Source organism: Aspergillus mulundensis, assembly GCF_003369625.1.
Source record: "Aspergillus mulundensis strain DSM 5745 chromosome Unknown scaffold_1, whole genome shotgun sequence".
Lineage (NCBI taxonomy): Eukaryota > Fungi > Ascomycota > Eurotiomycetes > Eurotiales > Aspergillaceae > Aspergillus > Aspergillus mulundensis.
In genome coordinates, this window is record NW_020797889.1 from 2736805 (window position 1) to 2761057 (window position 24253).

Genomic DNA, 24253 nt, shown 5'->3' on the forward strand with positions numbered 1-24253 from the left:
TAGTGAGGAGTGAAGGAATGAGTTATGGAAGGGTTGTAGGATGCCTATGAAGAAGAATCAACGTCAGTGCGGGGCTCAAGGGCACAGTGCTCGAGGGAACAGGTTCCCAAGGACACGGGTAGGGTTCGTACCTGAGTATAAGCTGAAAGTTGAAGAAAGAAAGCGGCAGAGATGACTTGGGAATGGTTCACAAATAAATAATTGTATGTGAATTGAAACAGGACCTAGGCGATGACGCTCTGGGAAGCTCAAGCTGTTGATGGCGTAACCGGCCTGTTGAGGTCCGTGGAGGGGCCGTGGGGCACGTTCTGCCTTCCAGATCTTCTACGGCGTTCAATCATCCGGCGGATGCGAGCAACCTCTAGCTCTTCAATGCCAATAATACTAATATTAAACGGGTCAGCTGGACATCAGAAACTGCCTGCAGCTAACCCTCTGCAGCTGTATAGCGCTGATCAGGCCCCGGCAGTAGCATCGTTTGTCAGACCTGCATTCTAGACTTGAACCACCACAACCGTCAAGATCCGGATAACCACACTCAATGACCTTCAGTTCCTGGATTCCATTATCAATTCCTCGCATCGAGCAGCGGAGACCCGGATTCCTCGGAAATCTGCCCCCGTTTTTATATGCCGCGAATTGACCGTGGCCGGCTTGTCACCGTTTCACCCAGATATTCGGTTGTCCCCGGCTAAGAGAAGAACATTGTTCATTTGTCAACTGATGCGTAGTCTGTCTAGCTACTCAAGCTTGCTCAGTGCTGACAAAAATAGACATAATCATGACTGTTGTATGTGCTCCGTGGGGTCCTCCCAAACAGAGTAGTCATCGCAATTCGTACGAAAGTACAAGTCGATTTCTATTTGTAAATATGGTTAAGTACAAAGGGATTGGTATTGTATGGTCTATGTGAGCCATTGGACTGTTTAGACCGGATGAAGAGTAGCGAACGCAATGGCCTCTAAAAAACGGCTATCTATACTTGTCGGCGGCAGCAATATATACATCCAAGCCGCACCTAAATTTTCACCTATTATTCTAGCCAGTACTCTCATTGCAATTACTAGAGCTAGCTCTAAGAGAGCAAGAAGACCCGAGTCTCAGTAAAGCGACTTGAGAATACTTTACAGATATATTCATTCAAGGGTTGTTGACATGTTGAAGGGGAGCTTTGATGCTGCCAAGAAACGTGCACGGGCCACATGGACTTTTCTCCAGCCGCGAATCCGCCGAAAGGACGATGCAGACTTGCAAACGCAAGGCCCTTTTTATCTCAAAGAACACCATTTGCTCCTCCAAGTATCAGCGGTCTGTGGAGGTGCCGCTCCTTACATAATAACCACCTGAACGACTCTTGGCTTTGCCGCTTGAAGCTTTTGTCCGTTGATATCTGTCGCAGTGTTTGCGCTGGGCAGCCGTCGCAATGTATAATCCTTACCAACGTACGCAGCCGCAGTCAGCATCCCATATTGTACGTTTATTAGATGTTCTGACTGATTTTATAGCTCCCGGCATGTATGGCCGCGCCCCCGACTATGGTGCTTATCCCGGAGCACCCCCAGGTATGGGTAAGTTTGACTATTTTCTGCTTCTTGATTCACGCGTCGCGATCCTAAGTCAATATATAGCACCTCCACCAGGAATGGCCGCTCCTGGCACTGCTCCTCCGGGGCTACAGCAAGCCAACATGCAACAGCCTGGTCGACCGGCCGGATTCCCCGCGAACTTCCAACCGCCACCGAACATGCCGAACATCAATTTCTCAGCTCCTGTGATTCGACTCGGTACCTCGGGACCTTCGAAATCTGCTACTCCGGATATCAGTAAAGAGCGCGGTGGGGATGCGGGTCGGCGCGCGGGTTTGGGTGCTTCAAACTTGGAGTCTCAGCGCCAGAACGTGCGGGATGCGATGATGCAGCTACAGCCTCCTACCAGGGACGAGATTGTGAGGACCATATTTGTTGGAGGGATTACGGAGGGTCTGGGTGGTGACGAGGGCGTTGAAAGAATCCTGCGGTCAGCGGGTAATCTAAGACGCTGGATCCGCGCCACGGATGCCGATGAAAAACCGTGCAAGTTCGGTTTCGCAGAGTACGAGGACCCTGAGAGTCTAGGTACAGCTGTGGAAGTGCTAAAGGACGTGCAAGTTCCTGTGAAGAGACAGACGCCGTCCGACTCAGAGGATAAAGAAGAACAGGAAGTGGAGAAGAGCACGCTTTTGGTATGTGCTCTATAATCAGCATAAAGGGTAAACTAATATCTATCCAGGTTGTCGTTGACGAGAGCTCGCTCACGTACCTCGAACAATACGAAGCGTCCAGAGGCGATCAGGATCCGGCCGAGCGCCAGGCCAAGTTGGATGCTGCAAAGCAGGCGCTTAAGGGCGTGCTTCAAGATCTTTTCCACCCTACATCGCCTACTCAGAGAGAGGACGCCTCCGCCATTGATCGGGAAGGAGATATTACGATGAAGGATGCCGAAGGCCAGGATGGTACGTCCGCCGAAGTTGTTACCATCCCAATAACAGTCGAGGATGAGCTGTCCGATATCCCTCCCGAGATGCGGGAAACTGTTGCCAAAGAGATTGCCGCATTCCGCGATCGGAGTAACCGCCGGGATATTGAACGTTTGAAGAGAGAGGAAGAGATCGAGTCTATGGAACGAGCTCGAAACTCTGGTGCTCGAGTCAGTCGCCTAGCTTCGCCTCCTGCTTCAGCGCCAAGTGGACCTGCTGCTGGAGCAAATGGCGTTCCCTTGGGCGGCCGAGATCGTGGAATGCCCAATGCACCATCTGGACCGAAAGGGTTTGGTGTACAAATCCCGAAGGACTACCAGAAGGGCGTTTCATTTGTCAATGGCGGTTCGGTCAATGGTGCTACTACGGTGTATATCGACCGCGAAGATGAGGATTCCGACGCCGACGATGAGGAGCTCGAGCGACGACGACAAGCCAAGCGTGAAGCGGAGCTCGAAAAGCAATTCCTTGACCAAGAGCGACGCTGGCTCAACCGCGAGCGGAGCCGAACAGCAGCCTTGGAGCGTGAGAAGAAACGAGACCAGGAGGAAGAGGATAAGGTCCAAGAAGTACGCGATGAAGAGGACAAGCGATTGAGTGAGTGGAACGATGATATCGAGGCTAGCCGGAAAAACAGCGAATACTATGCCGACCGGGGTGCTTGGCTGCGCAGCCGTGCGGCATTCCGAGCGCGCGAGGTTAGCATGGACGAGGCAGACCGTGCAGCCGAAGAGCGGGAACGGGCACGATCCGTTCAACAGCGGGAGCAAGCTCGGGGTATGGCGGACGACTTCCTTGCCCGCCAGGCAGAGGAGCTGGAAACCAGGATGGAGGCCCCACGCGAACCCCAACGCTTCAAGCTTTCACTTGGAGCCGCTGCCCAGAAGGCCCAGGCCGCCACCAGCCGTCGCACCGTTGCCGAAGTCGAAGGATTATTGGAGGACGAGGAAGAGCCTCAAGCTACGGCGAGGCGACCACTCATCCCGATCAAGTTCGACAGCGCTGCCGAAGCTGCCGGACTTACCGAGGAAGAGCGAGCACAGGCTGCCCGACAACTTGCGGCAGAAATTCCTACAGACAAGGAGGGACTATGGAAGTGGCAAGTCAAGTGGGAGTTTGTGGACGAGTCTGTGGTCAGCGATCAGCTCAAACCGTTTGTGGAGAAGAAGATCGTGGAGTACCTTGGTGTTCAAGAACAGATGCTAGTGGACGTGGTGGAAGAGCACATTCGCAAGCGTGGAACTCCCCAGGAGCTTGTGGAGCAGCTGGAAGAGGTGAGTTAACTCTGTCTTTGTGATGCATGATAGCTAACCCGACTTAGGCCCTCGACGAAGAAGCCGAAGTCCTTGTGCGGAAGCTGTGGCGGATGATCATCTTCTTCTCCGAAAGCGAGAAGAGAGGCCTCTCGGGATAGATGCGATGCTCTTGGCCTTTTTAATAGCGATGCGCTGGCGGTGGAATGGACATCATCGTGGCTCCCCTGTACTACCTATTGCAATATGTCTATAAATCCATGCTGCACATGAAGATACAACCTTGGAAGACTATATCGGAGACGATCCGATGCACTGGGACCGGACGGGATTATTTCTCAGTGATGGAAATAGTTCTTCCGCCAATAACATCAGCGGCCTCTGCCCCCACGCCTGGATAATAGCTGCCAGTAGTAATTATGGATCGGCTCATTCTCCATTGACAGCCAGACTATACCGTTTGTAAAGCCGGATTGCCTCGAGCGATGAGGGGAGCCCTTGTAATTGTTCCGCGGGGTTTTCTGCCCGTTTAGCCTGAGGGGGAGGGGCTTGTTTTACTTATACCATGCCTTGCCCTGCCTGTTCTCAATCTATTTCGTCTTGGTTTGAGTACTTCTCTGTATGATTATTGAATAATCTGCGTCGCATTGATCTCGCTCGCCACCTTTGATGTAAGTCGAGGTACAATCTTCTGATGACGATTGCTCATTCTAACACTACAACCAGCCAGACAATTACAAGACAACCACAGCACAATGGTGAAGATCACAGGCTTCATCACGCGAGACGTGAGGTTTCCGGTAAGACGTCGATGCCATCTCAATGATAGAAATCGATACTGAGACAGACCATAGACCTCCCTCGACAAAACCGGCTCCGATGCTATGAACGCTGCCGGCGACTACTCCTCAGCCTACTGCATCCTCTACACAGACTCTCCCTACTCCGGACATGGCATGGTATTTACCCCTGGACGCAGCCCGTCTATCCGCTAATATACCTCTCTGACCGTGTCGACAGACATTTACCATCGGCCGCGGCAACGAAATCGTCTGCTCCGCCATCTCCCTCCTCGCGCCACTAATAGTCGGCAAAGACCTCGACGAGCTGACCTCAAACTGGGGCGCTACATGGCGCTACCTCGTCTCCGACAGCCAGCTGCGCTGGATCGGCCCCGAGAAGGGCGTTATCCATCTCGCGCTGGGCGCCGTCGTAAACGCCCTGTGGGATCTATGGGCCAAGGTCCTTAACAAGCCCGTCTGGAGGATCGTCGCGGACATGACCCCCGAAGAATATGTGAGCTGCATTGACTTCCGGTACATCACCGATGCGATTACGCCGGAGGAGGCGATTGCGCTGCTGAAGGAGGTGGAGGGCGGCAAGGCGGAGAGAATCAAGGAGGCTGAGCAGAGTAAGGCCGTGCCTGCTTATACTACCAGTGCCGGCTGGCTTGGGTATGGAGAGGAGAAACTCAAGGCATTGCTCAAGCAGAGTGTTGAGCAGGGGTATAAGCACTTTAAGTTGAAGGTTGGCGCGAACTTGGAGGATGACAGACGGCGATTGTCAATCGCGCGCGAGGCGATTGGGTATGATAAGGGGAATATCCTGATGGTTGATGCTAACCAGGTACGTTACAACTCCCATTTTCTTAGAGAGAGCAGAGGCTAATAGAGTGTTGCAACAGGTTTGGTCCGTCCCCGAAGCAATCGAATGGATGAACAACCTCGCCGAGTTCAAGCCCTGGTTCATCGAAGAGCCCACCTCCCCCGACGACATCCTCGGCCACGCCGCAATCAAGAAGGCTTTAGAGAACACACCCCACGGCCCCATCGGTGTCGCCACCGGCGAGATGTGCCAGAACCGCGTCATCTTCAAGCAGCTTCTGCAGGCCGGCGCTCTGACAGTCCTGCAAGCGGATGCTTGCCGAGTTGGCGGTGTAAATGAGGTCCTCGCTATCCTGCTGCTTGCGAGGAAGTTCGGCGTGCCGATTGTGCCGCACTCCGGTGGTGTCGGACTGCCCGAGTACACTCAGCACCTGAGCACGATTGATTATGTTGTTGTTAGTGGAAAGAGGAGTGTGCTGGAGTATGTGGACCATCTGCATGAGCACTTCTTGCACCCGTCTAGCGTGAAGGATGGGTACTATGTTACGCCACTGGAGCCTGGATACAGTGTTGAGATGAAGCCGGAGAGTATGGATCAGTTTTCGTTCCCCGGTGAGGAGGGGAAGAGTTGGTGGAAGTCGGAAGAGGCGAAGGTCATTTTGGAGGGACCTAGGATAGTATAGACTGGTTTGGATAGTTCATCTGATATTTTGCCGTGTTTGGGCTAGTTCATCTTATAGACACACAGAAAGATTGGCCTCATAGGGATATCAATTTAGGCGCGTAGGCCAGGGTATACGAATCGCATTTATATCATATAATACAGTAGCATATCATCCCTAGGCGAAAGCTAGAAGCATCCTACTTCCACCGGATGCCGAAAATCTTCAGCTCTCCGCCAACTTTGGGGTCGTGGCGCTCCTCGAGAACGACCCGGGAGTAGCCTGCGGCTACGTTAGCACACCTAGAATATCACGCAGAAGACGAAACAAACCTTTGACTTCGAGCGCAAGAAGTCGATATTCCCACTCGTTCGTGTCTGTTGGCTTCACCATGTGTACAAAGACAGTTCCAGAGTTTCGTGGTCCCGCAACCTGTCAAGTTAGTTAGTCTGTCTACTCCGACCTCAATGCATTGCGCTTCAAGAACATACATGAAAGTTCATCCTCATATGCTCGCGGCCTTGTTGGTCCTTCTCAAACGTTGTGCTGCCATCGATTAGCTTCCCAGTCACATACCGCGTAGTCAAGTAGATGTGACATACGCAATCGGCCTATTCCTCGCCCACCGGCTCCAAGTATTCTCTCCGTACGCCTGGATCTCCCTCCGATCACCCAAAAGAGCGGTACACCGTGCATCGTTCTTGACCCTCTCAACAGCCTTCTCGAACTGCCACGTCTTACTATTTGGCGAAAAGACCTCGGTATATAACAGATAGAAGACGCCGCCCTATCGCAACTGATCAGCACCATTCCGCAGTCCGGCTTCCGATTGCGCTTGCGCCTACCGTAAGAGCAGCTCCAGCCAACACCACCACAAAGTTAATCGACTGCTGCGTCGCCCGCGCAACCTTTTCCCTCCCACTCAGCTCGCCCCATGTATACCGGCCATCGTCCGATAATACTGTGACGTTTCTCCGTCGCGGCGCTGCGGAGGAATTTTGTGTGGCGTAGGTGTGTTGGGATGTGCGGGGGAGGAGGGGATGGGAGAGGAGGAGACTCGGACGGAGGAGCGGAGAGGGGCGGAGGTGAACGAGGCTCATTTTCGGTCTTTGGACGTTGGAGTGCTTTCGTAGGTAGGGTTTCAGCGCCGGCTGTATGAAACTGTCGCGGTTACCCGCTGATTGGTTGACGGGAACTTAATCGCGCGACTGTAGCAGGCACGAATTGGGGTGTGAAGCGTACTAGGTGTAGTGTTGCTTTGTATCTCCGTAGATATTTTTGAACTGTTGCTGGAACTGGATTCTTTTCTGTATCGGGACCTGGATGTGGGGATGAGGAGGTGGGTCACGTGCCTGAGCGCGACTATGTATTTGCAATACCACACTGTACGGTCAAAATCGTATGCATTTGTGAAGTCAATAAGCCAGACAGGATGATACTGCTAAGACTGGTATATTTTGGACAGTTCTCAAGCAGAGCAGAATAATAACTACTACAGTAACTTGGCAATTCGCTGTATACTTCAGTGGCGGCAGCGGAAGCAGAATGCAAAAACGGTTAGGCGCCAGACCCTTTCCGACCACGTTCGCCCTCCCGACTCGGGGATCCCTTCAAGTTCCCTCCGACTCTCCCACGAACACTTCGGACACTTTCATTCCAGTCATCATTTGACTTGCTGATATCTTACTACCGCCGCAATGACTGCCACCAAGGCGGAGTCTCAAAAGATCTTTGAGAAGCTCAAAACAAAACCCGCAAACAAGGTGCCAGAGCCCCTCCATATACCGCATTTTCCTAGACTGACCCCGTGCTCGTGGAAATCCCCAGATATGTTTTGACTGCGGCTCAAAGAACCCTACATGGTCGTCTGTGCCCTTCGGAATCTACCTGTGCCTTGACTGCTCAGCGAACCACCGCAACCTCGGTGTCCACATCTCCTTTGTTCGTTCCACAAACCTCGACCGTATGCCGCCTATCTTCGAAATGATATCTGTCCTCAACTAACACCCATGATAGAATGGCAATGGGAACAGCTTCGTATTATGAAAGTCGGTGGAAATGAGTCCGCCACGAAATACTTCCAATCGAACGGAGGGTCCGCCGCCCTCGCTAGCAAGGACTCGAAGGTCAAATACACCTCCAACGCCGCTGTCAAGTACAAGGAGGAATTGAAGAGGCGCGCCGCCTTGGATGCACAAGAGTAAGTGATTGCTTGAGCTCTTGACCTCCCAGAGACGCTGACCCCTCGCCTTTTTAGATACCCCGAAGAGGTTGTGATTACAGATGTCGCCGTTGGTACGACGTCCAACGGCTCCAGCACGCCTGCCGGCGATGACGACGATTTCTTCTCATCCTGGGACAAGCCGTCCATCAAGCGACCCAGCAATCCCCCATCACGCACTGGCACACCCCCTGTCGTCAGCCGTACTTCCTCCCCCTTTTTGAACGCAGGCGCGAACACCTCCCGCTCGAAGTCGCCTCTTTCCTCCGATAAGGAATCCTCCCCTGTCTCAACGGCGCCGACGGCGATTAGAGCTAGCGCTGCTGCTCGGAAAACGTCTGGAGCGACGACCGCGAAGAAGAGCAGTGTTCTTGGAGCCAAGAAGCCGACCAAGCTCGGTGCGAAGAAGGTCGGCGGAGCGGATCTGATCGACTTTGACGAGGCTGAGAGGAAGGCCAAGGAGGAGGCGGAACGCATCGAGAAGCTCGGCTATGATCGCGAAGCTGAAGAGGCAGAGGCCAAGGCCAAGGCCCCCAGCGCGGGAGCTACTGCTATCGCCTCGCCAACACCGCTTAGCCCTAACAAGGGCGGCTTTGGTGCCACCAAGGCTACCCACGAACGGAACTCCAGTGATGTGGAGCGTCTCGGAATGGGTATGGGTAGGCTTGGCTTCGGTCAAACGGTTAGCTCGAAGCCGCCCGCGCCCAAGAAGCTCGGCTTTGGTGCGGTTGGTGCCGCGCGCTCCGCTGAAGATGGTGCGTCTGCAAACATTTATTATCCACGCATAACTAATAATACAGCAGAAGAAGAAATTCAACGAACAAAGAGCAAGTTCGGAGCTCAAAAGGGTATCTCATCTGACGAGTTCTTCGGACGTGACCGTTTCGACCCAGCTGCGCAGTCAGAGGCCAAGGAGCGTCTTCGCCAGTTCGACGGCGCCCAGGCTATTTCTAGCAACTCGTACTTCGGTCGACCTGAAGATGATTATCCTCCTGTCGAAGACACGTATGGTGACCTCGAGACAGCAGCGAAGGACTTTGTTCGACGATTCGGCATCACTGCAGGAGACGACCTGGAGAATTTGACGCAGCTCGTGGGTGACGGTGCAAGCAAGTTGCAAGGTCAGTCCCTTGTATCTCAGGTTCTAACTTCCACTAACGTGTATGCAGGTGCTATACGCAGCTATCTCAACAGCTAAATGTGCTAGAGTTTCTATTCGACGATGATATCCTCAGCTTACGATCGCGTTAGTCAGCCTGTTTCCTTTATTTGATCCCTCACTTGGCACGCGTAGTTCTGTCCCAGGCGTTCGAAGCAGCAATCCGACTTCATACCTGGTAGCCTTCTTGCCGAACGGCTATGGGTCACTTGTTCTACTCGCAAACTAGTACAAAATATTCGAATCACTTTGATGACCACCGTTGGCCTTTTATATTCTCTTCCAAGCTCCTGTACATTTGTTCAAAGATACAGCTTTAGTTCTTTTATACAAAACCATAGACCCTAGTTTATACACACTGTTGGTCTCCCACCACCTACTCCGCACCCCGATATATCGCATCCGCAACCCTAGCAACCTGCCACATCTCCTTGACATCATGCACCCTCACAATATCCGCACCCCCAGCAATACTCGCCGTAACCGTTGCCGCCGTGCCCCAACCACGCTCACTCGCCTTCTCAACACCAGTCAACCTCCCAATAAACCTCTTCCGACTCGGCCCCATCAACCAAGGAAAGTACTCCAGCCCCTGCACGGCCCGGAACGCAGCAAGATCTTTAAGAATAGCCAGATCCTCCGCCTGGTTCTTGGCAAAGCCCAGCCCAGGATCGAGGATGATCCGCCACCGGCGTATCCCCGCTGCCTCGGCGGCCGCAACACGCTCAAGAAGCTCGCTGCTCACGTCGGGAATCACGCCATTCGGATACTCCGTCAGCTTCGTCATCGTGGACGGCGACCCGCGCATGTGCATAAGCACGATTGACTTCCCTGACCGCGCGACGGTCCCCAGCATCTCCGGGTCTAGGGTGCCCGCAGAAACGTCGTTGATGATGTCTGCGCCAGCGGCGAGAGCTTCGTGCGCGACGCGCGCGCGGTACGTATCCACGCTGATGGCTACGTTCTTGGCTTCGGGGATGGACGTGCGGATGTGCCGGATGGCGGGGATGATGCGGCGGAGTTCCTCGTCTGAGCTGACGGGGACGGAGCCGGGCCGTGTGCTTTCGCCGCCGACGTCGATGATGGTTGCGCCGGAGGCGATGAAGGAGCGGACGGTGGCTGTTAGGGTTTCGAGATCTGTTGCGGGGTGTTTGCCGCCGTCGGAGAAGGAGTCTGGGGTGAGGTTTAGGATTGCCATTATGTGGGTTCGTCTGGAGGGGTCGGTGGAGCGGAGGGGTGGGAAGGAGGGGGAGATGTAGGTTGTTGCGATGGGGATGGGTGAGGGGGGTGGGAGGGAGGATAGGTGGGAAGCGTAGGTCTTTTTGTGGCCTTTGAAAGGGGGGGTTTCGTTGTGGATTAGTCTGTGGGAAGTTGTTAGATTGCTTTTTTCACCTGCAGTGAGAGGTTGGGGTTATGAGCTTACTGGCTGAGAGGTCGCAGGACGAAGTCTCGCTCCAACATCAGCTTGTGCGGGATGTTGAGTCGATCGTGGGTGAAGGTATCTTGGTCGTAAAGGAGGATATCGAGATCGATTGACCGCGGGCCCTTATCTATCAGCTTTTTCCTCCCTAGGCCGATCTCAATGGCTTGTAGAGCATCGAGGAGCTCCAGCGGTTGCAAGGTTGTTTCGACCTGCGGCAATCAGAATATGTTCGGTAGATATGGGGGATAGACGCACCTCGCAAACGCCGTTCATGAAAGGCTCCTGGTCGAGATAATACATCGGAGCCGTCTCAAACAGAGAACTAGTCCTTATGACTTTGATATTGGCGCGGTCCATCTCCAGACACGCCTTCTCGATCATCTCAACCCGCTCCCCGACATTACTGCCTAGAGCAATAAAGGCCCTATGCGTAGGCCTGATAGCATCCATTGCAGCTTTGAGCGGAGCTGATCGAACAGAGAAGTGCCGAATGCTCGACAAGGGTTTCAGACGCTCATTGTGAGCAATGACGGTGTTAAGCCTGAAAGCCGGGCGCCGAGGGCATGCACTTGCAGTATGTTGTGAGAGCTCTGATGGATGTCAGCTTACGGCTTGATTTGGCGGACTGCACGACAAAGCTGTCAAAAGCAACTAAGTGTCGGACAGCATCACATACCAAGATTATGGTCTCTATTACAGTTAGAATTGGATTGTATGTACAATGGCTAAGAAATCACCTCTTATGCAAGGTCCCGTACAACCTGTCCGACAGCTCTGCACTGCATGCTCTTGAACACAGTAAGCGAGCGCGAAGGGCTGGGCTTCGAGAGATAGCACAGCCTTGCCATGGGCCCACTGACAGAACCCTCATCTCGTAATTGTGTCGTTTGGATCTATAGAATTGATGGATACGGATACGTCATGTCGTCGAAAATGTCACAAGGCACGTGATAGAATCCTCAAAGCCTTAAGGTCAAGGCATCAAGGCAGAAACGTCAGGCCATGCCCCGCCTTTCGGAGTTACGGATGCCTCAGGCAGAAATTGGTCATGTGAGATTGGGATGAGAATCAAGGGGTAAATAGAACATGAGATTTCTTAGGATCTAAGATAAATAAGGATGTGAGAGTTTAATGGCTAGATACAGGAAAATTTAAGCTGTATTTATCCCTTTTTTTTTTTATATTTTATTTTCTAATTAGGCCATGAGATCCGGCCAAAGTTAGAGGTTAATTTTTTTTTTATTTTTAAAAATTAGTTAAAGTTATTTAATTAAGTTTACTATAAAGATTTAAGGGATTTTTACCTTTTATTTAATACATCCCCTAGTGCTTAAAGGAATAAAAGCGTTAATACTAGGTATTAAAAATAGCTTTAATTTTAATAAGGCTAAGTTAGTAAATAAATGTTTTATAGCAAGGGCTATTAAAAAGTTTAGTAAGGCTATTTACTAGTTAATTTTTTATTTTTATTTAATTAATTTTAATTTCTTTGTTTTAACACTTCTTGCAAAGCTAGTAATAATAAATATTAACATGTTAAAGTTATATAGTAAATATAAGATTATTTAAGTTAAGTAATTATATAATTTAGGTGTTATTATAAAAAAGGCGTAATTTAACCTTTAAATTAAATTTTATAGTGTTAAAAAGTTTTTTTTATTATATAAGGTTTTTTGCTCCCTTGGTAATAGCAAGTAATTTAGCTTTAGTAGTAAAGGTGGTAACTATTTTTTATTTACAAGTGTTTTAGTTAATTAAACCTTTAAATAGCTTTATAAGCTATTTATTAAAGCTATATTAGTTAGGATTATTACTAAAGGATGCATTAAAGGCCATGGTAATAATTTTTTTAGTATTAACTAAATATTTAATTTTTAGGTCCTTTGTGGTAATAAAATATTAAATAGTGTACTTAGCTATTTTAATATAAGTTTTAGTAAGCTATATTATATGCTAAGCAAGCTTGCTGGCTACTTTAAAGGCGTTAAGGCGTGTTATTATAATAGGATAAAAAAATAAGCTAATAAGTTATTAGTATAGAAGAATATCTTGCTTTATAGGTGTATAATCTAAAGGTGTAGGCGTTAGTTTTTTAGTAAGTAAAAATATTTTTAATGTTTTACTTAGTGCCGTGAGGTTATATTTAGCCTGTAAATTATTAATATAAAAATCTTAAAGTAACTAGATTTTTTAATTATAATAATTACAAATAATTTTAATATTTAAAAACTATTTTACTTTACTAAGATTTTATAATTTATATATACACTTTATATATTTAATAAAGTTAGTGGCCTTCTTTTTAGCTTTAGCTAATTTCTTGCTTATAACAAGTATATTATTAATAAAAAAAATAACCATAAAATACTTTATAATAAAAAGGCAAGGCTCTTCTGGCACTAGCTTAAAGCTATATTTAAAAAGTATTAAAAATATTTTTTTTTACTAAATACGTGGTAATTATTTAAGGCTATATAAGGGTTAATTTAACTTAAATACTCTGCTTTTAACGCGCCAGGGGCCAGGTAGTGTTTTAATATATATTTTTTTATTTATAAAGCTTTAAATAAAGGTGTTAATAATATTTAATTAAATAATATTAAGGTTAAAATAAGCAACAAGCGCCATTATAAATTAAAATAATTAGGTAATAAAAGTTGCTATTATAGTATTAATATAGTTACTAGGTTAAAAATCTCCCCTAGTATAAAGGCGTGCTTTAAATTTATTTAGATAGCTAGCAGCATTAAATTTATATTTAAATACTTATATAAGTAGTATAATAATCTTGCCTTTTAGTATAAGGATAATTTTAAAGATATAAAGTTTTTTAAGAGTACTAAATTTAACTTTAGTAACTTTTATAAACTAGTTCTTATATAAATACTTTATAAGTTCTGCCTAGTTCTTTAGTTCTTTTTAAAGCTAATTTTTATAAATAGCTTTACCTAGTGCCTTTTATAATGGTCCGGGAGGCTTAGAAATTGCTAAGTAAAAAAAAATATAATATTTAATAAAGTCTTTTGCTAGCTAGTAAAAAAATTTAATATAAAAAACTTTAAAAAAAGGCCTTTATCTCAGGTGGTCTTTATTTATAAAATTTTTTAAATTTTACTTTTAATGCAGGCGGTTATATTAGGCCTTTTTATTTAATTTAACCTGCGTAGTTAAAAGTTTAGGATTAGGATTTTACTTCCCTTTTTTTATATTAGTTTTATATAATTTTAGGTTAGATTTTTTAGGGGAAAGCAGTGTTAGTATTTTTTTTTTATTATTATTTTTATTTATATTATTTTTTAGTTATAGGAGCCCTCTAGCGCTGTTATTTTTAAAGTTAAGGATTTTTTTATTTTTCTTGCTTTTTACTACCTAGTTAGGTGTTATTAAAATAGTTTTATAGTTATTATAGGTTTAAAAGCTTTAATTAACTATAATACTTGCCAAGCTTGGGCTAGCAGCGGGAATAAGCAAAATTATAGGGTTTTTATTATTATATAATATTAAATTACTAGGTAAGTTAAAAATAGCTTTATTTTAAGCATTAATTTTAGCGTAAGGTTTATTATTTTTAACCTTTTTATTTTTACCTATTTTTATGTTATTAAGCTTAGGAGTAGGCTTATTTTTATTATTAAGTTTAGGAAAATTATTTTTAAAGCTAATAAGAAATAGTATATTAACTAGCTTTTTTTTTTTTTTTTATTAATATATACTAGGATAATATATTTTAAACTAGCTATATAAATTAGGTTGTTTTTATTATAGGTTCTTACCTTATTAAATACCATATTTCTTACTTAAATAACTAAATATTATATGGCTTTAGCGCGAGGGTTCTAAATTTTTTAAATATTATAGGCTTTTTTATATTTATAAAAATATTTAATAGCCGCTCTTGGCTTTATTTTATAAAAGTTAGGGATTTTTAGCTATTAGTAAGTAAGTAATCTAAACTTAAAAATATTAGCTATATTTACTAGGCAAGTATTACCTATTAACGCTTAAAACTTTTAAAGTAATATAAACTATTTATTTTTTTTATTTTTTATAGGCATGTGATTTAGTATATAAATAAATGCCTTTATAACTTTAAATATAAGATTTTAGGGTATATTAGTAGCTAATAAAAGCGCCCTGGCTTTTTATAAAATAATTCCTCCTAATTATTTACTTGCACTATTTTATTCAAGTGTATTAAAAATAATAATTTTAAAGGCTAAACCCTATTATTTTTTAATAAATTTAAAGTTATTTAAGAGCTGCAATATCTTATTATTTATATAAAAAAACTAAATATAAAGGCTATATTACCTAAAGGCGTAGGTATTAAGTAATTAAATAACACGCTAGTAATTATTTTTTTTAGCATGTAGTACTATCCACCTTATTTAAGTAATATTATTTAAAAAATAAAAAATGTATTTTATATTATTTTAAGATGCTTTAAAAGTAAGAATATTAAAATAAATCCTTTTAAAGGGTTGGGTTGCTCTAGTTAATTTAATTTATAATATTTACTTAGGAAATTACAAGAGTTTACATGGCATGTAAAGTGATTTTTTTTCTTACTTTTTATTAAAGAGTTAAGGTGCCGGATTAATTTATATACTAGTTGCAAATATTAAAAGTTTAAATACTATGTTGGCGTTAAGGTGGCCTATATGCTTATACTAAATTTTTAGGCTTTTTAATAATATTTTTAAAGTTATAAAGTATTAAATTTTTATTTTTATTATAATATAAAAGGCCTTAATCTTTTTATTATTATTAATATTAAATTTTTTGTAGTAAAGTATATATAATTTATAATATTATTTAAGTATATAAAAGTCTATTTTTTTTAAGTCTTTAAGAGTCCTTTTACAGCTGCTAAAATATAGATTTACTAACACGGCTTTATTAAGGGATATAATAGTAGTATAAAAGCCAGGAATGTAGGCGTAATTCTTAAGCTTTAAAAGCCTTTTTAAGCTATTTAGTCCCTTGCAAGAAACATGGAGTATACCAAACTTTTTAATCTTATTAATAATATTATTAATAAAAATAATATTATTTTTAAAGGCGTTGCAGATATTAATTATTTTAGTAAAGTTATTAGTAATATATATAAAAAATCCAGAGTTAATAATAACACTTTTATATAGGCTATATTATAAGCTATTAAATAGTAAATAGGTAATTATTATTATAACTTTCTCTGGGTCTTTGGAGTTATTTTTTTAGCCTTAATTTTAAATATTATAGTGTTAAATCTAGATCTTTTAAAAGTGCTTAGTACTTTTTTTTTAATAGTTAAATCCTGTATATTTTTTTTTACTTTTTGTAAAGTTTTTTTTTAAGGCTCCTAATTTTTTAGAGCTTTTTTAGTGTTAAAATACTAGTAAAAAGTAATAAAATATAAATAGCTATATACTAGGCATGTTACCTTTAATTTATTATTTTTATTTTTACTGTTTTTCTTGGATTTCTTATTATTTTTAGTATTTTTATCTTTTTTATTTATTAAGTTATTTTCTCCAAGCGTGGTAAAGGTGCTATTTATTAGCTGTTATTTAAATTTATTATATGTAGTATAGACGGCCTAAAGCGTATAAAATACTTTAAACTTTTTAATAGCATTAGTAAAGTTTTTTTTTTTTTTGAAGAGAATGGCCATATAAAGCCTTTAACTAAACTTTTTATTAATAATTATAGTGATATATACAAAGTCTTGGAGTATGTTAATATTTTAATTACTAATAAAAATATTAAACTTTTTAGCTTTAGTAAATACACTAACCCAGCGGTTGCACTAATTATTAATTTACTTTTTAATAAAAAAACCTTAGTAAATAGCTATCTTTTTTTATTTTACCTTAATTTTTATTTAGCAGGCAATATTAAATTATATATAATATTTTATAAAAAGTTAAAGTATTACACGCGGATATTTTTAGCTATATAAAAGTTACTAGTAAGAGCTAAATATAGTTAAGGTTATATAAGCTATTATTATACCTAGTAAAGCTTTATATTTCTTTTTTTAAATAAAATATTTTTTTATAATAATATAAAATCTGCCTTGTTTATTAGCTATTAAATAACTTATCTAGAGTTTGCCTTCCTTAGGAATATTAAAGTAGTAATTTTTAAGAATAGGCCTTGGGCTAATAAGAATAGGTAGTAGGTTTTTATTATTAACTAAAAAATTAATATAGTCCTATATTATAAGGCTTATAGCTATTAATTTAGTAATTTAATATTATAGGCGCCATGTATTAGGGCTATTTAAAATAATAGTATTAAATTAAGTATTTACAAGTAAAAATTAAAGGTTTTTTATAGCATATTATATAGCAAATAAAAAAAACTTTAGAAGTTTAAATTTAAGTAATAAATAGCTTTAAAAATAATTATATAAATAATATTTAAAAAAGTAAAGTATAAGCCGGGCTTATAACTTTTAAAGTTATAAATACCTTAGGCAAAAATTAGTTATATAAAATTAGGATAAGAATTAAGGGGTAAATAAAATATAAAATTTTTTAGGATTTAAAATAAATAAAAATATAAAAGTTTAATAGCTAGATATAAAAGAATTTAAGCTATATTTATTTTTTTTTTTTTATATTTTATTTCCTAATTAGGCCATGAGATCCGGCCAAAGTTAAAGGTTAATTTTTTTCCTATTTTTAAAGGTTAGTTAAAGTCATCCGACTAAGTTTACCGCGGAGATCCAAGGGATCTCCACCTCTCGTCCGACACCGCCCGTGTCAGGTGACTTACCCCATAGTTATCCGCACGTTCAGCCGAGGCTTTTCTGATTACGGCGTCGCCGACAGCGTCTCCGCCTCGGTTGACCAGCGCCCTTGCTCTTTATTTGTTCTTTCAGCTTTCTCTGTCTTTGTTTCCTATTTTCTCTTCATATTCTACGCTCTTCTTTTTTTTATACCCTGTCTTTTCATTCTTCTTCGCCTCTTCCCTGCAATCATGGCCTCTCCCCGTATGTTCCTCCTTTGCATGTGACGATGTGGCCACCTGAGCTGACTCTGCCCAGAGAAGATCAAGACTACGCTTACCGATCTGCTCCAGATCAACCACCCCGTCCTGCTGGCGGGAATGAACGTGGCTGCTGGGCCCAAGTTGGCCGCAGCAGTCACCAACGCGGGTGGTCTCGGTGTCATCGGAGGTGTCGGATACACTCCTGACATGCTCCGCGAGCAGGTTGCCGAACTTAAGAGCTTCCTGAATGACAAGAACGCCCCTTTCGGCGTTGATCTGCTGCTCCCTCAAGTTGGTGGAAGCGCGCGCAAGACGAAGTATGTTGTTTACTATTTTAATCTCACATCGGTACATTTTTGTCGGTTCTGCTGCTAACCCGTGGACCCCTCCAGTTACGACTACACAAAGGGCAAGCTTAACGAACTCGTCGACATCATCATCGAGAGTGGCGCGAAGCTCTTCGTCTCTGCCGTCGGTGTTCCTCCCAAGTCTGTTGTCGATAAGCTCCACAAACATGGAATTCTGTACATGAACATGATTGGCCACCCAAAGCACGTGCAGAAGGCTATTGACATCGGTGCGGATATGATTTGCGCCCAGGGTGGTGAGGGTGGTGGTCACACTGGTGATGTCCCTACGACGGTTCTTATTCCCACCGTTGCCAAGCTCTGCGAGGGCAAGATCAGCTCTTTCACCGGCAAGCCTGTGCAGGTTGTTGCTGCTGGTGGTCTGTTCAACGGTAACTCTCTTGCCGCTGCTCTGATGCTTGGAGCTTCCGGTGTCTGGGTCGGTACCCGCTTCATTCTCGCTGAGGAGGCGGGTGCCCCCAAGGCTCACCAGGAGGCTGTTCGCACTGCCGGCTTCGAGGACAACATCCGCACGATCATCTTCACTGTATGTCTCTCGAGATAAATTTATTCTAGCTCAGTCAGCTAACTTTTCTAGGGCCGCCCCCTGCGCGTGCGCAAGAACGAATACATCCTCAACTGGGAGAACAACCGCCAGCAAGAGATCAAAGACCTGACCGCCAAGGGTGTCATTCCAGTTGAGCACGACATGGAGAACATTCCCGATGACGTTGACGACGAATACCTTGAGAACGCCCGCCCATACCTGATGGGCAAGGTCGCCGCCGTGGTGAACGAGAAGAAGTCCGCCAAGGCCATCGTCGATGAACTCGTCGATGATGCGGCCGCCCTCATGGCCAAGGGCAACAAAATGCTTGCCAAGCTGTAAATACTGTTTCTGTTTAATATATACTCTGGCGGCGCACATACCCCGCTATGCATTTTATCTATTTATTTATTGCTATGCTAGCCAGTTAGGGGTGGCAGCCCATGTGGTGTTCACATCTCATGAAAGCTAAATGAAGGCGTTTTTTAGAAAGTCTAAAAATACTCGACAAGAAGTTGTCATTAAGATGCTCGAAGGTAAAAAAGAAAGGAAAGAGTAAAGCGAGGGAGGCAGGTATTTATACCCAATTTCAGGATTACCATGTCCTCGGTGCCTGCTGGCGTGCATTCAGTTGTAGCAGAATTCTTACAAAACATTCCTCTCTGAAACATGATTCATGGCTGCAACATAATGATTATCTATTTTTAATGGATAGGTGGAGCGTTCAAAGACAGCTGTCTTTGTTCATTCAGGGTGATACTTCTCCTGTGCAGAGTTAGGGCTACGTCTTTGTCCGTCTGCCCACCAGGGGAGAACACCATAACAATGGATCGAAGAAGAGCGACAATGGACGATGAGACAAGATAAAACCAAACCAAACCATTCATTCAGCTGTGTCTCAAGCATGGCCAAAGCAGGTAGAAGTAATAAGTATATAAGCCCTAGTTTTTCCTCGAGCGGCAATCAGCTAGAATATCCATATCAAACAATCAACCTTGGAACGTTCACACTTGTCTAAACATAAACCAGTTGACCAACTAACAAAACCCACCTGCACAATGTCTCAATCCCACCCCCAAGGCCCCCTCAACCTACACATAACCCCCCTAATCTACGACACCTCACGCACAAAAGTCTACATCCTGACACTCGGGCCCCTCGCAATCTCGGGCACAATATACTACTACGTTTTCGACCGCTTTGGGAACGTCACGGGGTACCTGGACAAGGGCGACGGGAAGTTCACGATCTCCCCTGTTCTAGTCAAGCACTCGAACCCCAAGATCGTGACGCACGAGGTTGGGTCTGTGCTCGAGAATAGGAAGAGGGATATCCTAAGAATTGCGGAGGAGAGTGTGAGGAAAGCCAATGGAGGCAACAAGCCGTGGTTTGAGATATTTGCGGAGGAGTTGGAGAGGAAAGGGTTGGTTGTTGTTAGGAGGGAGGTTAGGGAGGCTGTGAATAAGGCTGAGGATTGTTGGTTGTCTCTTCCTAGCCAGTTGGGTGAGATGTGGTTGGAGTCGAAGGAGCAGGTGAGCGGTGCAGAGTAAATTCTGCTGATAGATAGATGCATTTGCTGGTCAAATGAATTGAAGGAACTATCTTGCCGCTCGGGAACTTGTGTTAGTAGCCAAATGTATAGCACGAAGTGTTATCGAGAGATGGTATTGAAACGACAGCACTGAAGAAAGCGTGAAGCTGCCGCCTGCTCTGCCAAAGGGGTAGACAAGTGATGGCTCGAATCGCCTTCTTCAAGACCCAAGGCTTTGGCGAGATCTAGATACTCAATTAGCAGCTTTTAGGGTATTTCGAAGACATGACACGAACCAAGCCTAGAATCTATGCATGCTACAACTGCTGCCTTCCTATACACAGAATCATTAGAGACAATAAGCCAAGCGTTAAAGCAACTTCGCTCACCGAGCCGGAGGGAGCGCAAGGTCGCCTTTGGTGAGGCCGCCGCGTACTCCTTTTGCAGCCTCGAACTCACGTGTTTGCGAGAGAAGGCAAACAACATCAAGAAATGGATATAGATTGAGAGTTTGATCAATCGCTGACCTCGCTAGATGGGCCTCTCATAGTTTTGTGAGGGAAGTCTGGAGGCTGAATAGTGTTTTCGTAGTTGGAGTCGAATATGAGCTGAGCGAGACATGGCCGTTACCGTCTAAAAAGTCCTGCAACCATCCGGAAACTGTATCAGCTCTTGAAGGAGATGTTTCGAGAATTCTTGAGACAGTTGAATGCTGCACAATGTTCTCGCGGAGCTACCGAGATCTTTAACTCGACAGTCCTCCTTTTAGAAGGGGCGCTCAGAGCAGCCCTATACACTCGAGCAGAATATGCTTGAGGCAGAAGATATTATGGAAATGGCTTTGATTCCATTAAGCGAGACGGCTGAGGGATGTTCTCGACGGATTGAGATGTTGAAAGCTAAACAGGGTGTCTTCTTAGGAGCGCGACGTGCTGCCTCAGGTGTCGTTGACATTGGCACGCTAGGCCTAATTAGTCGACCCTGTGTATCCGACTCAACCATACCTAAAGTCTTCAACTCCTCACTTCCGTTCTGCCTGACACTATTCATCACTGAGAAACAGGTAAGTAGCCCACCAGCAAGTGCTTACAGGGAGACTGACTATGATGGCTGAATTAGACCGAATCACTTCACATCTGCCGTCTTTGCCTACTCCGTACGCCTGAGGTTCACCGATTGAGCGGCTGAGCCAGACCAACACTGCGGAGACCCAAACTCCGGGGTCAAAACAATTGATCGGCTGATCCGCTCGACACAATGCGGGGGATTCTGCCAAGTTCCAATGGGGGAACTGGGCACGTTTGAATGGATCCTGGGGAAGCTGATCGTCATCCGGATACAACATCGGGAGCATAGCCGGTTCCCTGATATCAAACCGGGAGCGCTGCCGGTCATTGCTATCAACAAGCACAATGGGCGGATACGAGCTAGAACTGGCCTACTCATGCACGCTCTCCAACAGATTCCTATTCAGGGCAACATTTCCTGCCATGATAAGATAACCAGGTGACAGTCTCCACTATGGCCACCCCGCATTTCGGAGCCCGTCCGCTTCCCACAATGTCGTGTCGTGCCGCTCGCGAGATTGCGTTGCGTGAGACACCTCAATATACTCAACAATATACAAAATGGACGGATCACACAAGGAGAACGGCATTAGGAAGCGGTCAACAAATGCGTACGCTAATTGTGGCTTTTCCTTGGCTGTGCTAACCTGGTTGTACTGCAGATGCCAACGGTGCCGCAAGCAGAAGATCAAGTGCTCGGGGTTTCAGCCCTGTAATACATGCCACAAACGCAAGTTGACCTGTGTGTTTGATGATAGAGATCAAAAGGTTCTTGTCACTCGAGGGTATGTTGCTTCGTCTCTTCTGTCCGGACAGTCTGACGCCAGCTAGGTTTATCGAGGACCTCCAGCGAAGAATTGCCTTACTGGAACGGGATGAGAACGACTTGTCAAGTCCGCATAGTTACGTTGAGCAAGAAAGAGCAAGACCTGATGATGGTACGCGTCTCTGCATGTATTCCTCAACAGCCATCTGACCGTCGCAGGTGGAGAGGAAGACCGATATAGCCAGAACCTCGAAGACGCCGATCTCACCAATCCATTGTCTACCGGACCATCGGCCTTTACGACTTCAATGACGGGACAGACTTGTAAGACCTCCCCGAGTCTTCTGGCGGACGGAAGCTTACGGATACAGTCTACCTGGGGACTTCATCAAACTGGTCATTTGCTCGAAAGATATTGGGCATGACGCATGAACATCTCTACAACTCTCCGCTCCCAACGGATACCTTGCTCTTCGAAGGCTCCACGTACGATTTGGGCTGGGATGGGCTGAGAACTACAGTCTATGCAGAAGCGCCGATAGTCCCAACCCTGGATTACTCAATCTATCTAATCAATGCGGTCAAGTTCCATGCCGGGCAGCTATACCATCTCTTCGACGAAGGGACGTTTATGGGCGGGTTGTATGCGTTTTATGAAGACCCTCAGCAGCAAATGGCAACAGATGGTCTGTGGTACATTCACTACCTGGCCATTGTCGCCCTTGGAAAAGCGCTTGTTGTTCAGCGAAATCGGGATACCCGCCCTCCTGGCTGCGAGTTCTTTACCAGAGCTCTTCAACTGCTTCCCGATACGACGCACCTGGCTAGAGACTCTACTATCGCAACAGAGATTCTGTGTTGCATTTCATTGTACCTCCAGGCACTAGACCACCGAAATTCGGCACATAACTATGTATGCAAAGCCCTTGAACCTTTGTTCATACGCTAACCGTTTAGATCGGTCAAGCGATGAGGATTGCCCTCGCCCAGGGCATGCATACCGACATGCCGGTGCTGCACCTCGGTGAAGCGCTTGTTCAGAGGTGCCGCAAGATATGGTGGACGATCTATGTACTCGACCGGCAAATGACCTCCTTGATGGGATTGCCGCAGTCGATTCAAGACAGCCACATTCACCCCCAACTTCCTTCCTTCCCTGGGTCACCTCAGAAGGTGGTAGCCCTGAGTATGCAGATCCGCATGTGCCAGATTATCGCGGAGATCAATAGCAGTAAGTTGCCCTCTGCACTCTCAGACAAGTACTAATGGTGGTTAAGCGGTATACGGAGCGGATGGCCGACTCAACCGGAAATTCTTGCTAAGAACCAAAGCCGCCCTAGCTAGCACAACAGATCTCGCTGGTGATCTTCAACGTTCGTTTGACTTGCAGTTGGACAAAACCACCATAAGCGGGGTCTCCCGGATGTCCGCCCATCTGCATCTGCTCTACCATCAGGTATGTTCCGTACACTGAAGGCAGAGTTATGCTCACATGTGTAGTGCATTGTCCTTGCGACTCGTCCGCTGCTTCTATGTTTCTTGAAGATGCGCTTCCAGTCCGCCGATACTTGTCTCGAGACATTGAACTCGTCAGCAAACGTGCTCAGACTGCTACAAGTGTGCATTGACTCCGCGCAGCAGCAGCTCAACATCCTCAGCAGCTTATACGAACAAAGCCTTCTTGGTGAGCAACTTGATCTGTTCACCAACGCCAAGCTGACCCCCGCAGACAGTTTTCTTCCGTTCGACCTGGAGTCGACCTTTGTCTCCAGCGTTGTTCTTCTGATGGCGCCGGCCATTGACTCTGCCCTCCTGGAAAGCCGACGACCATGGCTCCACAAGAGCTACCTGATTCTGGATGATATGATTACCCGCGGTAACTTGATTGCACAGTACCGAAAGAATGAGCTTGAGCAGATGAGCGCTCTCTTGTATCAGCTCGCACCGGATCGGCAGCCTGATGATACCGGCAAAGGAAAAGAGCTCGAGTTGTCACCGCCACTTCCACCTGCCTACCGCGTTCCGGACCTACCAGGCCTGGGCGACGGACTGACAACGGCCGAAATCATGGCGGTAGCGGAGTCGATCGACACAGGCGACGTGGACTGGGTTGCGCATGCAGTTACTGAGAACCAGATCTGGTAACTCTAAGATATGTATGATTTATGATTGATGTT

At 45.2% G+C, this 24253-nt stretch overlaps 9 protein-coding genes across 9 annotated transcripts; 7 read left to right on the forward strand and 2 right to left on the reverse strand.

Annotated features, from left to right (window-relative positions):
- Positions 1–1423: 1423 nt before the first annotated feature.
- On the forward strand, positions 1424–3929 carry DSM5745_02405 (uncharacterized protein; the record flags this gene model as incomplete). Its single annotated transcript, XM_026744421.1, has 5 exons — positions 1424–1442; positions 1506–1568; positions 1629–2221; positions 2269–3789; positions 3837–3929. 5 exons carry the CDS (start codon positions 1424–1426, stop codon positions 3927–3929), a joined length of 2289 nt encoding a protein of 762 aa, XP_026607584.1.
- Positions 3930–4523: 594 nt separating this feature from the next.
- Positions 4524–6055, forward strand: DSM5745_02406 (mandelate racemase/muconate lactonizing enzyme family protein; the record flags this gene model as incomplete). The annotated part of the gene is made up of 4 exons (XM_026744422.1): positions 4524–4568; positions 4623–4727; positions 4789–5394; positions 5453–6055. The coding sequence occupies 4 exons, from the start codon at positions 4524–4526 to the stop codon at positions 6053–6055; spliced, it is 1359 nt and encodes a 452-aa protein (XP_026607585.1).
- Positions 6056–6233: 178 nt separating this feature from the next.
- tim21 lies at positions 6234–7134 on the reverse strand (the record flags this gene model as incomplete). Its single annotated transcript, XM_026744423.1, has 5 exons — positions 6234–6316; positions 6367–6466; positions 6526–6580; positions 6637–6821; positions 6880–7134. 5 exons carry the CDS (start codon positions 7132–7134, stop codon positions 6234–6236), a joined length of 678 nt encoding a protein of 225 aa, XP_026607586.1.
- Positions 7135–8043: 909 nt separating this feature from the next.
- Positions 8044–9453, forward strand: DSM5745_02408 (ADP-ribosylation factor GTPase-activating protein; the record flags this gene model as incomplete). Its single annotated transcript, XM_026744424.1, has 4 exons — positions 8044–8234; positions 8292–9010; positions 9059–9376; positions 9425–9453. The coding sequence occupies 4 exons, from the start codon at positions 8044–8046 to the stop codon at positions 9451–9453; spliced, it is 1257 nt and encodes a 418-aa protein (XP_026607587.1).
- Positions 9454–9790: 337 nt separating this feature from the next.
- On the reverse strand, positions 9791–11287 carry DSM5745_02409 (folic acid synthesis protein; the record flags this gene model as incomplete). Its single annotated transcript, XM_026744425.1, has 3 exons — positions 9791–10775; positions 10838–11046; positions 11093–11287. The coding sequence occupies 3 exons, from the start codon at positions 11285–11287 to the stop codon at positions 9791–9793; spliced, it is 1389 nt and encodes a 462-aa protein (XP_026607588.1).
- A 6519-nt stretch (positions 11288–17806) lies between these two features.
- DSM5745_02410 (nitronate monooxygenase) lies at positions 17807–19054 on the forward strand (the record flags this gene model as incomplete). Its single annotated transcript, XM_026744426.1, has 4 exons — positions 17807–17819; positions 17874–18135; positions 18211–18712; positions 18764–19054. 4 exons carry the CDS (start codon positions 17807–17809, stop codon positions 19052–19054), a joined length of 1068 nt encoding a protein of 355 aa, XP_026607589.1.
- Positions 19055–19770: 716 nt separating this feature from the next.
- On the forward strand, positions 19771–20262 carry DSM5745_02411 (uncharacterized protein; the record flags this gene model as incomplete). The annotated part of the gene is made up of 1 exon (XM_026744427.1): positions 19771–20262. The coding sequence occupies one exon, from the start codon at positions 19771–19773 to the stop codon at positions 20260–20262; it is 492 nt and encodes a 163-aa protein (XP_026607590.1).
- A 789-nt stretch (positions 20263–21051) lies between these two features.
- On the forward strand, positions 21052–21431 carry DSM5745_02412 (uncharacterized protein; the record flags this gene model as incomplete). Its single annotated transcript, XM_026744428.1, has 2 exons — positions 21052–21306; positions 21363–21431. 2 exons carry the CDS (start codon positions 21052–21054, stop codon positions 21429–21431), a joined length of 324 nt encoding a protein of 107 aa, XP_026607591.1.
- Positions 21432–21871: 440 nt separating this feature from the next.
- Positions 21872–24221, forward strand: DSM5745_02413 (Zn(II)2Cys6 transcription factor; the record flags this gene model as incomplete). The annotated part of the gene is made up of 8 exons (XM_026744429.1): positions 21872–21921; positions 21973–22095; positions 22142–22248; positions 22296–22400; positions 22448–22989; positions 23034–23307; positions 23354–23532; positions 23577–24221. The coding sequence occupies 8 exons, from the start codon at positions 21872–21874 to the stop codon at positions 24219–24221; spliced, it is 2025 nt and encodes a 674-aa protein (XP_026607592.1).
- Between the last annotated feature and the right edge of the window lie 32 nt (positions 24222–24253).